Consider the following 13,156-nt stretch of genomic DNA (forward strand, 5'->3'; position numbering starts at 1 on the left):
TTCTCTTGGTGGGAGTCGGGGTGGTGGTCCAGTGAATCCTTCTGTCCAGGTTGCAGGAAAAGTCTTAAGTTCAGAAGCCAGGGTTTTGTGGCTAGTTCAGAGAAACTACAACAGGAAAAACAGTGCCCAGTTCTGCCTGGCTAATGCATGCCCGGGCAACCCCACTTCTCAGCCCACTTGATTAATTTTACACCCCCATACCCTGGCCTTGCCCCTGCCTTGACCATCAGAGGGATTAATGCTTCAGCTTTTCCCTCTCCAATAAGGAATATATACCCTACTCTTCCATGGTTGCTGGAACAGAGTAACAGCACACCCAACCTCAAGTCACACTAATGCTCTTGGCCCTGAGCCTGTGACCAGTTCTGAGCAAAGCCCCGTGCCATCTCCCCTCACCTTCCTGCTCTCTTCCTTCAATTCCTCTCTGGGGTTTCCCTCTGGCTTCACTCAGCCTGGTCATGATGGTGGATAGGAGACAGCAGCTGCAATTCCCCAATATTGGTGTGTACCCCAGGGCAGGTCATCAGAGTCATGCCTGCTGAGTCCTCCCCCACCCCAAATTCATTCCATCCAAAGAGACAGGTGCATAACTGAGGGCACCTGAGATAACTAACCAACCCCCAAACATCTCCTTGGGCAAGCGGAGCTGACTTCAGATTCTGGAAGTCAGAGGGAGGCAGGAGACTCCAATTTAAGCCCCAGCTCCACCTATCCCTGGGCCTCAGTTCTCCCATCTGTATAGTCAGACAAGAGTATTGCTGGTCTCTCAGGCCAAATCCAGAGAGGCTATGGAAGTGGGCAGGATCCCTGCTCCAGGGAAGGACCTGATGCCCACGGGGCCATCTCTGCAGGTGGCGCTTGGGTGGCATACGAAGCTACAACCCCGAGCAGATCATGCTGAGCGCAGCAGTGCGCCGGACCAGCCGGGATGTCAGTATCATGAAGGAGAAGCTCATCTTCTCAGGTATGCAGCCCTATGGACAGGCACTGGGCTCCCTGGTGTCCCATAGCCCTCTGGCCATCCTGGGGAGCTCCTGGAAGGAAGGACCAGTCCAAGGGATCCCCAAACCCCTGTATAGTGTGTGGCTCAGAGAAGTCAGAAGAGGCCAGCAGAATGAATGGAAAGCAAGAGGCCCACCCCTAGGCCTGCCAGGTTCTGCCCATCCAAACCCCCCGCCTCTCCTATAGTGCCAAAGGCCATTCACTGAGCATCTTCTGAATGCAGGATCTGAGGAGTCAGTCACAGTCCTCACCCCCTGCCCACTCCAGGTTAAGAGGTCCTCTCAGTGACCCTCAACCCCATCAAAGCACCATAAGTCCCCTCAGGATGGACTCGGCTCTACTCAGCAGTCCTTTCCTGAGCCTCAACTCTATGGTCCAGTGCTATGCCAGGCACTGGGGACACAGAAGCCCAGACCTCATCCCTATCCTCAAACTATACAAGATGATGGGGGCCAGTCACAGTGACAGTATAAGATGTGATGGGGCCAAGGGAAGCAGGGGCTTGGGGGGCTATGAGGAGGCCCCATTCCAGCCTGAGGGGATCAGGGGAGGCTTTCAGGAGACTGAAATAACAAAGATGAGAGGAATTAAGCCAGATTTTAAGAAAAGGTGTTGATGAGGAGGTCATTCCCAGGAGAGGAGTATGTGCCCTAAGGAAAGAAAACACATGGATGCCAAGCTCAGGAGGATTCAGATGGTTTTCTGTAGCTAGAAGGTAGAGTTCCAGGGTGGAGTAGACACCAAGGGCCTTGAATACCAAGCTCAACACCAAACCTGAACCCAGTGGTTTCATCAGCTTCCAATCGCCTAACCAGGAGTTGTTACAGGATACCCTTCCCACAGCATCTGCCAGCCATCCTCGTTACCCCTCACCTGTCCCCACTCACATTCTCCTTCCCTCTGGCCCAACAGAGATCAGCGATGGCATGGAGGTCTCCGATGAGCTCTCTGTTTGTTCAGACAACAGTTATGATATGTACGCCAACAGCGCCACCACCTCTGTGGACCCCCGAGGGATTGGCAGCCGTGCCAAGACCATTACAGACCGGAGTGGCCGTTAGCTGAAGACCTGTCTTCCCAGGCTATACCTAACATGGAGACCGGGAAATCCAGGAGGGCTGGCAGAAGTGTGTCTGGACTCTGAGTGCTCTGGGAGCTGGCTCCATGGCCTCCTTTTTGGTTCCAGCCCCTTGTCTGCCATGGCCTCTCTTATAAGGGGCACCACTCTCTCCTGAGGCCCAGCAGGGCCAGGACTCCAGCTTCTCAGATGCCCCTGCAGGCCTGGGGCACCTTCTCCTGGGAAATGGTGGGCCTGAGGCCTAGTCCTCCTCTGAGGCCCTCCCTTGTATCCTGACCTAGAAGCTTTGATGGGTCACTGGGCCATGCCATGCCTCCTGTGGCAATGGAGGATGTCAGTGCTAACATGTGACCATTGTCCTATCTGTGCTGTGAGGCAGCTGACTTCTCTGAGTTTCTCCTCCCTCGAGGGCCTGGGCTGGGCCTCTGCCCCCAGCAGCTCTACTCTTCATGTTAGTCTCAAAGCACAAGAAGGTTCAGCTCAGGAGGAAAGCATCCTACAGTGGTGGATACTCCTCATGACCAGCCTTCCACTCTACTGGTCCTGCCCCAGGCAAGCGCCTGACCCATGTCCTCTAGGAGCAACTGGAGATGACCAGAAGAGCAGGCTCAGGGCTCAGTCTCATGCCCAAGTGTCCAACAGGCCCCTGGGGCAGAGTGGCCTGGAGGCCCTGGAGATTCACAGACTGACATGGCCTCAGTTCTCAAGTCGGCCACAGGGCAGGGGCCACCTGAGAAAAGTGCTTTGGGCATGGTCAAGGGTTGGTGTGTGGCCCTGGGGCATGCAGTAGAGGGAGCCTGAGGGGACTTGGCCAAGATGATTAAAGCTGCCAACTTGATATATGTCATCTCTTACCTGGCAGTGGGAGGGTGGGAACAGAGCTTGCTGGGTTTGGGATTTAGTCTTGCCCCCATGATTTGAGGAGGAGCCATTTTTGGAAATGAGAGTGGCAGGGTAGGTGAGTCTCTCTCCCACATTACCAAGGCTCCAAGGGTTTCTTAATAGCCCTGGGGTTGGGTACCAGTATCCCTGTATTTGGCTGGGGGAGACAGTCTTGGAGAGGTAAAGTGACCATCCACGGCCACACAGTTCAGAACAGGCAGGGCCAGAATCTCACCCAGGCTCTGGCCCTAGAGTGTGCACATGCCTTCTGTTACCAGCCGGGAATGGCACAGCAGATGGGGAGGGCTCCTGGGCCTGAATGTAAGGGTGGGCAATGGGACCAGGAGGTCCCTTCACAGCTATATGGAGGCTTTCTGAGGTTCCTAGCTTATGGAGGCACAGGCCCTCAGCCAGAGATGCCTTTCCCCCATGGTAGAGGTTTGGCTTGGACTTTGCAAGGTTTGGGACCTGACTGAAGAGAGCCCACACCATTTCTGGTACAGTGGGGCGCCTCTTAGCTTAAGGCCCAAATACAGCCCAAGACCACAGATGTCCTTTCCTGTCTTTCAGTCCTTGGATCTCTGCACTCCATGAAGGTCAGTGGTAGAGTAGGGCAAGTCTGTAACTCCCATTTTTATCCTGAGACTGTGTGGTCTTGGGTGTGTCCTAAAGGGGAAGGAGGGAAGCTGAACCCTGGCACCAGCCTGCATTAAATAAATGCAGTGCTTCCTGGCAGCCAAGGGATGTATGTGTCTCTTCTCCCAACAGGGGTCTTCTGGATGGAATTCTTGGGGTCTGAGTGATTCTGGCACCTTCTTGAAAGAAAGGAAGAGAAACCCCTCCCAAATGTTGGAACCCAGATGCAACACCCACATTAATCTATAGGACTGCCCCTCAGGAACCGTGAAGGATTCACCCCTCCTTTCCCCACTACTGAGCATCTGCCAAGTGCTTCCCTTCCTGGGGCAGAGGTCACCTCTCGCTTCTCCATGGGTACCAGGGAATATAAATGGAACCTGGAATGGCTGGGTCAGGGGTCAGGTGGGGTACACTGCCCTACCCAGAGTGCCCTAGCTCCTCTTCAGCCTCTGGCAGGCCCACCAGGAAAGGGGATCTGATCTATCATGCCAACCCCTCCCTGTCCAGTCAGGACCCTTGGCCAGGATGTCCCAGGCTCCTGGCCAGACTTGAACAACTTGAGACATCCTGGAGTCTTCAGGAAGGGGTAGAGGGGGCAAGGAGTTCTGAGTGGAAGAGCCAGAGTCCCACACTGTACCCCCCGCCCCCCCCGCCACTCCCCAATGCAGAGGCAGTCCAGCTGCTTGCCCTCACCCCAAACAGTGGAGGGAAGACAGTAGGCAGACGGCCAGGCTGTCTCCACCCTCACCTGAGCCCACAGTGTGTGGTCAACTCTGACTCCTATCCCTTGACCTAAGGTGTAACTGAGAATCCCACCTTCTTGATGTCCTCCCCTTATCTGTAGAGAACAGCCTGACTGCCCATTCACAGGGAAACGAGTCAAGTCCCCTACCTTTCCTGCCACCCCCTATAGACCCGTTCCTCTTCCTCCCTTGGACCTCAGCAGCTGAGGTCTTCTCCAGTCTGAGCTTACCTTCCACTTCCTCCAGGGCCCTCCATGAACTTTCAGCCCCTTCTTCCCAAGTATAGTATAAAGGTGCTCAAATCTAGAGATCATGGCAGTGTAGGAGAATGCTGAACTCACCTCTTACAATGAGAAAAATCAAATATACGCATATACAAAAAGTAATTACTCCTATGAGACAACTGAGGACTGAGTGAACAACAAACAAGAAAAAGAGACAATAGAGAAGGCTAGGAAGCTGTGAGAGCTGTCTGGGAGCTAAGGAAACTCCCAGCCAGAGGAATCTTTGAATACTGTTGTTTAAGTCCCCCTCCACTTCGATAGGGTGGGTGGAGCTCTATTTGGGGGCTTTGGCCTACCTGCAAGATCACCCCAGCTACATTGCCTGCAGCCTTTTTCCTCCAATGAAGGGAGCAACTAGGAACAACAGGGCAACACTACACGTACTTGGCCTCCCTGCCTGGCAGGAGGCCACTCAGCCTGGAAGGCCAGTGACCCAGGTGCCATAAGCACCTGCTAGGCTGCAAAACTACAGGGCACATAAAGCCTACACAGAGGTTGCTTCTACACAGGACCACTTTTTGTACAAGAGAGAAGCTGTATAGGGAAGACAGGGGAGCCACGGGAGCTTTCCTGGGGCTGCAGGAATTCTCCAGGGTTGGAGGAGCAGGTGAGCACCATTGTTTATGTCCCCTCCACCTCTACAGGGTGAGCAGGGGCTCTAACCAAGAGCTCCGACCTACCTACAAGGTTGTTGCTGTGCATTCCCAGACATATCACTCAAGCCTATTTCAGCCCAGAATAAAGGGAGCAAACACAATTAGCAGGACATTACTACATGCACTTACCTGGCCTCCCCACCTGGAGCCACTTCAGCTTGGTAGGCCAGTGCCCTGGATGCTTTAGGCATCCGCTTGGCTAAACAGAGGCCTCTTCTACATAAGGCCACTTTTTTGAGACTAGGAGAGAGACCTATTTTGTCTAATTCATATAAACAAACATAAAAGTCAAATAAAATGAAAAGAGTCTCTACCGAATGAACAAGAAAAATCCCCGGGGGGTGGGGAACCCCTAAGAAAATGGAGATAAATAACTTGCCTGATAAAAAATTCAAAGCAACAGTCATAAGGATGCTCGTGAGTGGAATAAAGGAGCTTACAGGGAACTTCAACAAAGAATTAGAAAGTATAATAGAGAACCTCAGAGAAAAAGAATATGGGATCAGAAATGAGAAACATATAGAAGGAGTTGACAGCAGACTAGCTAATACAGAACAGATCAACAACCCAGAAGACAGACTAGTGGAAATCAACCAATCAGAACAGCAAAAAGAAAAAGTGTTTAGAAATGAGGTATAAAGAGACCTCTGGGATAACATTAAGTGCTCAAACATTCATATTATAGAGATCCCAGAAGAAGAGAGAAAGGAACAGAAACTTTATTTAAAGAAAGAATGGCTGAAAATTTTCCTAATCTGGGAAAAGAAAGAGACATCCATGAAGCACAGAGAATTCAAAATAAGATGAAACCAAAGAGACCCACAGCAAGATATGTTGTAATTAAAATAAAAGTTAAAGAAGCAATCTTGAAGGAATCGAGAGGAAAACAATGAGTTATATACAAAGGAAATCCCACAAGACTATCAGTTGATTTCTCAGCATCAACTTTACATACCAAAAGGGTGTGACAGGACATCTTTAAAGTACTGAAAGAAAGGAATCTACTACCTGGAATAATTTATCCAGCATGGTTATCATTCAGAATTGAAGGATACATGAGAGTTTCCTGGACAAGCAAAAACTAAAGGAGTTTATCACCATTAAACCAGTTTTATATAAAAAAAAAAACATTAAAAGGTCTTCTTTAAACTGAAAAGGGAAGACCATGACCAGAAATAAGAAAATTTAAAGAGGAGGAAAACTCACAGGTAAAGCCACATATTTAATAAATATAGAAAATCAGACATTTAAAAAGCTACCACAAAGGTCAAAAGAAAAAAAGTATCGAACTCAACTCAAACTATAATAAGTAGTTAGGAGATACACAACACAAAAAGATCTAAAACATAACATCAAAAACATAAATCATTGAGGGAGGAGTGAAAATGTAGTCCTTATAGAATATATTTGAACTAAAATGCCTATCAGCTTAAAATAGACTGCTGTATAGGATGGTATACATAAACCTTAGAGTAGCTACAAACCAAAAACCTATAAAAGATATACAAAGAACAAAGAGAAAGGAACCCAAAGAAAATACTAAAGAAAAAGAGCAAACCACAAGGGAAGAAATTAAGAGAAGAAAAGGAACTGAGAACTATAAAAAAAAAAACCAAAAACAATGAACAAAATGGCAATAAGTACTTACATGTCAATAATTACTTGAGATGTAAATGGATTAAGTGCTCCAATAAAAAGACATAAGGTGGCTGAATGGATTAAAAAGCATGACCTACCTGTATGTTGCTTATAAGAGATTTCAAATTGAAAGACATTTACAAAGTGAAATCAATAAGGAAACAATGGCCTTAAATGACACATAAGGCCAGGTGGACTTAACTGATATTTTTTTTAACATTTCATCCCAAAGCAGCAGAATATACATTCTTTTCAAGTGCACATAAAACATTTTCCAGGACAGACCACTTGTTAAGCCACAAAACAAGTCTTAATAAATTTAAAAAGACTGAAATCATATCAAGCATCTTCTCTAATCACAATAGTATGAAACTAGAAGTCAATTACAAAAAGAAAACAAAAATACACAAACACATGGAGGCTAAATAACATGCCACTAAACAATGAATAGATTAACAACAAAATGAAGGAGGAAATCAAAAGGAGGCAAAAGCAAATGAAAACACAATGATCCAAAAATCAACAGGGCACAGGCAAAGTAGTTATAAGAGAGAAATTCATAGCATTATAGGCCTACTTCAAGAAACAAGAAAAATCTCAAATCTAGCCTTAAACCTAAAAACTAGAAAAAGAACAAAGCCCGGAGTGAGTAGAGGGAATAAAATAATAAAGATTAGAAATAAATAAAATAGCGACTAAAAATGCAATAGAAAGGATCAATGAAACCAAGAGCTGGTTCTTTGAAAAAATAAACAAAGTTGATAAATCTTTAGCCAGATTCATCATCAAAAAAAAAAAAGAGGGCCCAAATAAAATCAGAAATGAGTGGTGACAAATGACACCACAGAAATACAAAGGATTAAAACAAAAAAATACCCCAACAATGATATGCTAACAAATTGGACAACCAAGAAGAAATGAATAAATTCCTAGAAACATACAATCCTCCAATACTGAATCAAGAAGAAACAGAAAGTCTGAACAGACCAATAACTACTAATGAAATCAAATCAGTAAACAAAAAACTCCAAACAAAATTCCTGGACCAGATAAAATTCACAGGTGAATTTTATCAAACATTCAAAGAATTAACACCTATCCTTCTCAAACTGTTCTAAAAAATTGAAGAGGAAGAAGGCCCCCAAATTTATTTTAGAAAGCCAGCATTAATCTGATACCAATACTAGACAAAGACACTACAAAAAGGAGGAGGAGGAGGAGGGGGAGGAGGAAGGGGAGGAGGAAGAGGAGGAGGAGGAGGGAAGAAGAAAATTATAGGTCAATATCCCTGATGAACATGGATACAAAAATTCTCAACAAAATATTAGCAAATAAAATTTATCAAAAAACTGAAAAGATCATACACTGTGATCAAGTGGAATTTATTCCCAGGATGCAAGCCTGGTTCAATATCTGAAAAACAATTAATGTAATATACCATATAACCAAAATGAAGCATAAAAAACACATGATCATATCAATAGATGCAGAAAAAGTATTTGATGAAATCTAACATCTATTTATAATAAAAACTCTCAGCAAAATAGGGACAGAGGGACCATACTTCAATATAATAAAGGCCACATATGATAAACCAACAGCTAACATTATATTCAAAAGCTTGAAAGCTTTTTGTTTAAGATCAAAAACAAGATCAAGATCACTTTTATTCAACTTAGTATTAGAAGTCCTAGCCACGGCAATCAGACAAGAAAAAGAAATAAAAAGCATCCAAATTGAAAAGGAAGAAGTAAAACTCTCATTAGTTGCAGATGACATGAATAAATAAAGAATGCTCAAGATTACATCAAAAAACTATTAGAACAAATTAGTTCAATAACAAACTATCAGAGAAATTAAGAAAAAAATCCCATTTACAACAGCATCGAAAAGAAGAAAATATCTAGGAATAAATTTAACCAAGGAGGTAAAAGACTTGTACTCAGGAAAGTAAAAGACACTGAAGAAAGAAATTTAAGAACACACAAATAAATGGAAGGATATACCTTGTTCATGGATAGAAAGAATTAACATCATTAAAATGTCCATACTACACAAAGCAATCTATAGACTCAATATAATCCCTACTGAAATGGCATATTACACAGAACTATAACACATAGTTCTAAAATTTATATGGAACCACAGAAAACCCCAAATAGCCAAAGAAATCTTGAGAAGTAAGAACAAAGTTGGAGGTATCATGCAAATTGATATCAAACTATACTATAAAGCTATAGTAATCAAAATAGCATGGTACTAGCATAAAAACAAACAACAGATGAATGGAATAGAATAGTGAGCCCAGAAATAAACTCACATCTATATGGTCAATCTATGGCAATGAGGCAAGAATATACAACGAGTAAAGACAGTCTTTTCAATAAATGGTGTTGGGAACACTGGACAGATACACATCAAAAAAATGAAATTGCACCACTTTCTATATCATATACAAAAATTAACTCAAAATGGATTAGAGACTTAAATGTAAGACCCAAAACAACAAACCTCCTAGAAAAAAAATAGGCAGTGAACTCTCAGACATTGCTCTTAATAATACTTTTCTTGATATATCTCCTCAGGCAAAGGAAACAAAAGTAAAAATAAAAAGAACTACATCAAACTAAAAAGTTTTTGCAGTGAAGAAAACCATGCAAAAAACAATAAAAACCAACTGAATGGGAGATCTTCCGAAATGATACATTCAATAAGGGATTAAAATCCAAATTATATAAGGAACTCATATAACACCAAAAAAACAAGCAATCCAATTAAAAAATGGGCAGAGGACCTGAACTGATGTTTCTCCAAAGAGGACATGTAGATGGCCAATAGGCATTTGAAAAGATGCTCAACATCTAATCATCAGAGAAATGCAAATTAAAACTACAATGAGATACCACCTCACACTTGTCAGAATGGTTGTCATCAATAAATCAACAAACAAATGTTGGTGAGAATGCAGAGGAAAAGGAATCCTCGTGCACTGTTGGTAGGTTTGTAAATTAGTGTAGCTGCTACGGAAAATAGCATGGAGATTCTTCAAAAAATTAAAAATAGAGTTGCCATATGATCCAGCAATTCCATTTCCAGGTATTTATCTGAAGAAAAATACTAATTTGAAAAGATATATGCAGCCCTATGTTTATTGCAACATTAATAGATCTGGAAACAACCTAAGTGTCCATCGACAAATGAATGCATAAAAGTGTTATACACATATACAATGGACTATTACTCAGCCATATAAAAGAAGGAAGTTTGCCATTTGTGACAACTTGGATGGACTTAGAGGGTATTATGTTAAGTGAAATAAGTCAAAGACAAATACCATATGATTCCCCTTAGACATGAAATCAAAAAAATAAATAAAACAAAATAAAACAGAAACAGACCCACAGATATACAAAACAAGCTGACAGTTGCAAATGGGGAGGGGGGAATGAATGAATGGTTAAAAAACAAGTGCCAAAATTTCTCACATCCTTTAACAAACAGCAACACATGCCATCCTTTTTTTAGGCAGAAGGGGTGTATACACTATTCCCTGGAGCAAGTCCACAGAATAGGCTCTCCACCAGGCTTTGGGGTGCACTCATATACTTGGCCACTATCACGATGACTCCTCCCATCATAGCTCCTTCCACAAATTGCCTGCCTGAATCTGGCTGGGGTGGGCTCCTGCAGTACCCTGGCCTCAGTGACTGCTCATGGCACATGGTAATTAGAGCAGGAATCTCGATTATCTTTCCTGCCAAGATGAAAGGCCAGGGCCAAGGTGAGTTGCCTAGGGCTGAGGAATATTTCAAGACAGTGCCAGGAACAAGCCACGGGTGCCCCAGGCCCATGCAGGCTCTAGTCAAGGCAATCTCACAAATTGCTGTCCTCTTTCCATGAAGCCAAATCCCCTCAACCACACCGTGAACACCAGGCTCTGAGGCCCTTTGTAGAGGCAGCAAAGACCCAGCACCAGTTTATGGAGTCGCTTCCCTCTGGCCGCAAGCCAGCCCAGAGCTGCCTCATTCTCCCCACCCCAACCAGGCCTGCTCAGGACCACCATGCCAATCTCATTGTGCTCCCTCAAAGGCAGCTACATTGTTGAGTGAACACCACCTCAACTGAGACCATACCACAGAGGACCACATGCCGTCCACATACACCACATTGTCCAGAGACACAGATGCCTGTCACACAGAAATGAACAATCACATAGAGACAAAAAGAGAGGGGCACGCAAGGCATATAGCCAGATGCAGTCCCACAATGACATGTCTGCTATTAGCAGGAACAGATATGACACAGGAAGAAAACCTAGACTTCTAAGCCATGCAGTCACATGTTTAGTCACACCTGCAGCTGCACAATCACACGCCCACCCCAATGCTACACAGCTGCCGAGTCCCAAGCACTTCCACACTCTCACGCAGGTCCCCTGGAACACCTGCATGCTCACAACCACCAGATTACACACCATCTCCCCAGGGCAGGCACTCCCCGACACACACACCCCCTCACACCTGTGCATCATTCAGGGGGCACAGCTACTGCCAGCTCAGCCCATTCCAGGCACATGGATTCCGGAGTTGTACTCGCAGTCAATCCTACCTCCTCCCTCTTTCCCTCCCTTCCAGGGTTGGTCTAAAAGCGGAACAAAAGCCCAGTGTCCCCTCCTCCCCTCCCCCCTCCTCTCCCCTTCCTTCTGGCGTCCAGCCCCTTTGTCCTCCTGCAGCAGCTGAGCCTGAGCAGCAGTCCAGGCAGAGCGGTAAGGACATTGGAGCCCAGGCTGCCAAGGGTGCAGGCAGAAGGACGGGAGTGGCCGTGTAAGAGCAGTAGCTGCAGGGCACCTGCAAGAGGGTGTGGCCAGGTAAGTGCCAGATACATCCTGGGTGGGACTTAGGACACAGGACTGCCCCAGCTTTGTGGTGTCTGAGCATGTCTGTGTGAGTGTGTGTGAGTATGAAGAGACAGGGTGGCACGTCAACTTTTAGGGGCTGGGTCCCTCAGTCTGCATCAGGACCTATGGCTTGAGGTGTCAAGACTCTTAGCTGGGATGAGAGAATGCCAGATTATGCTCTGCCTGAAATTCCTGCCTTCCATCCTCCAGCTGCGCATCCTCTAGCCCCCAGACTGAGAATCTCCAAGATGGAAGTTCGGTCTGATGTCCCCATGTCCACAGTGCCCAGAGCAGTAGACAGCAGCACAGAATGAATGAAAAAGTACTGGTGCACTTCCCAGTAGGTGACACCCTTGCTCTCTCAGACAGTACCTTCTGCCATGAAACATCTCTGCAGGGGGAAGTCCTTCCTTATGCTGATGAGACCTACCCTCTTGGATCTCATTTCAAAGTGCTGCTGTTCTCAGTCTGAGGAGAATAGAGTGGGGCAGCATGCTCTGATGACCTCTCTTACTACTGTCCCCTGGTCCTGGGCTGTTCCTTGGGACATGCCCCCACTCTAGCAATGTGGCTTTGCTGCTAGGCATGCAGAGTCAGAAGGCAGGTGCAGCGTCCAGCCCCTCTACTTAGGCAAAGGTGTTAACTTCTTGGGAACCTGACCACCAAGAAGCTCGTTTTCTATGATTCTGAGGCAGGCGGGGGGAAGGCGGGGGGGTTTCACTGCCCAGAATGACCCTAGCATGAGTAGTAAAAGCCAGGCTGACACTGGGCAGGATCTGACCTCCAGGGCAGAACGGTCTTAAAGGAGGCAGAGCAGCTGGGATCAGCAGAATGGAGGGACAGGCAAGGGGCGGAGGCCAGAGCTGCACTCCTGTAAAGTAACCACATAAAGGAGTAAGCTCCCTGTCCCTGGAGGTGTGTGAGCCGACGCTGTATGTTCACAATGGCCAAATCATGAGCAGCACCATATAGACCTTCAGTTTGTAGAGTGCTTTCAACAACACCCCTCCTCTGATTTTCACAGCAACCTCTGAGGGGCAGGTTCCCTCTGTGTACTTGCTTCCTCAGACAAAATTAAAAGAGGATGGGGCTCTAAAGAAACTTTTCGGGGCCCTGAGGATCAAATGAAATTATTTACAAAAAAGCAACAAGGTGTGCTCCTTTCCTCCTGAGTAAAAACAATGTAAGGAACATTTGCTGCCTTGGTACTTTGCACCCAGCACTTTTCATATATTCCATTTAAAAGTCACAAAATCACAACTCTTTGGGGTAGGCATTCCCATTTTGGATACTGAAACTGAAGGGGAGTGATTTGCATACGTCACATAGAGTCAATG

At 45.7% G+C, this 13,156-nt stretch overlaps 1 protein-coding gene across 4 annotated transcripts in view; it reads left to right on the top strand.

Moving 5' to 3' along the window:
* Window positions 1-3,697, top strand: part of GDPD5 (glycerophosphodiester phosphodiesterase domain containing 5) — an 86,040-nt gene extending 82,343 nt beyond the window's left edge. For all 4 annotated transcript variants that reach the window (XM_016161562.2, XM_016161563.2, XM_036220866.1 and 1 more), the window contains 2 exons: window positions 852-964; window positions 1,915-3,697. In XM_016161562.2, the coding sequence (XP_016017048.2) occupies window positions 852-964; window positions 1,915-2,063 (262 nt within the window). In that variant the 3' untranslated portion in view covers window positions 2,064-3,697. The remainder of the gene's footprint in view (window positions 1-851; window positions 965-1,914) is intronic.
* Window positions 3,698-13,156: the final 9,459 nt, after the last annotated feature.

Source organism: Rousettus aegyptiacus, unplaced genomic scaffold (genome assembly GCF_014176215.1).
Source record: "Rousettus aegyptiacus isolate mRouAeg1 unplaced genomic scaffold, mRouAeg1.p scaffold_m13_p_5, whole genome shotgun sequence".
NCBI lineage: Eukaryota > Metazoa > Chordata > Mammalia > Chiroptera > Pteropodidae > Rousettus > Rousettus aegyptiacus.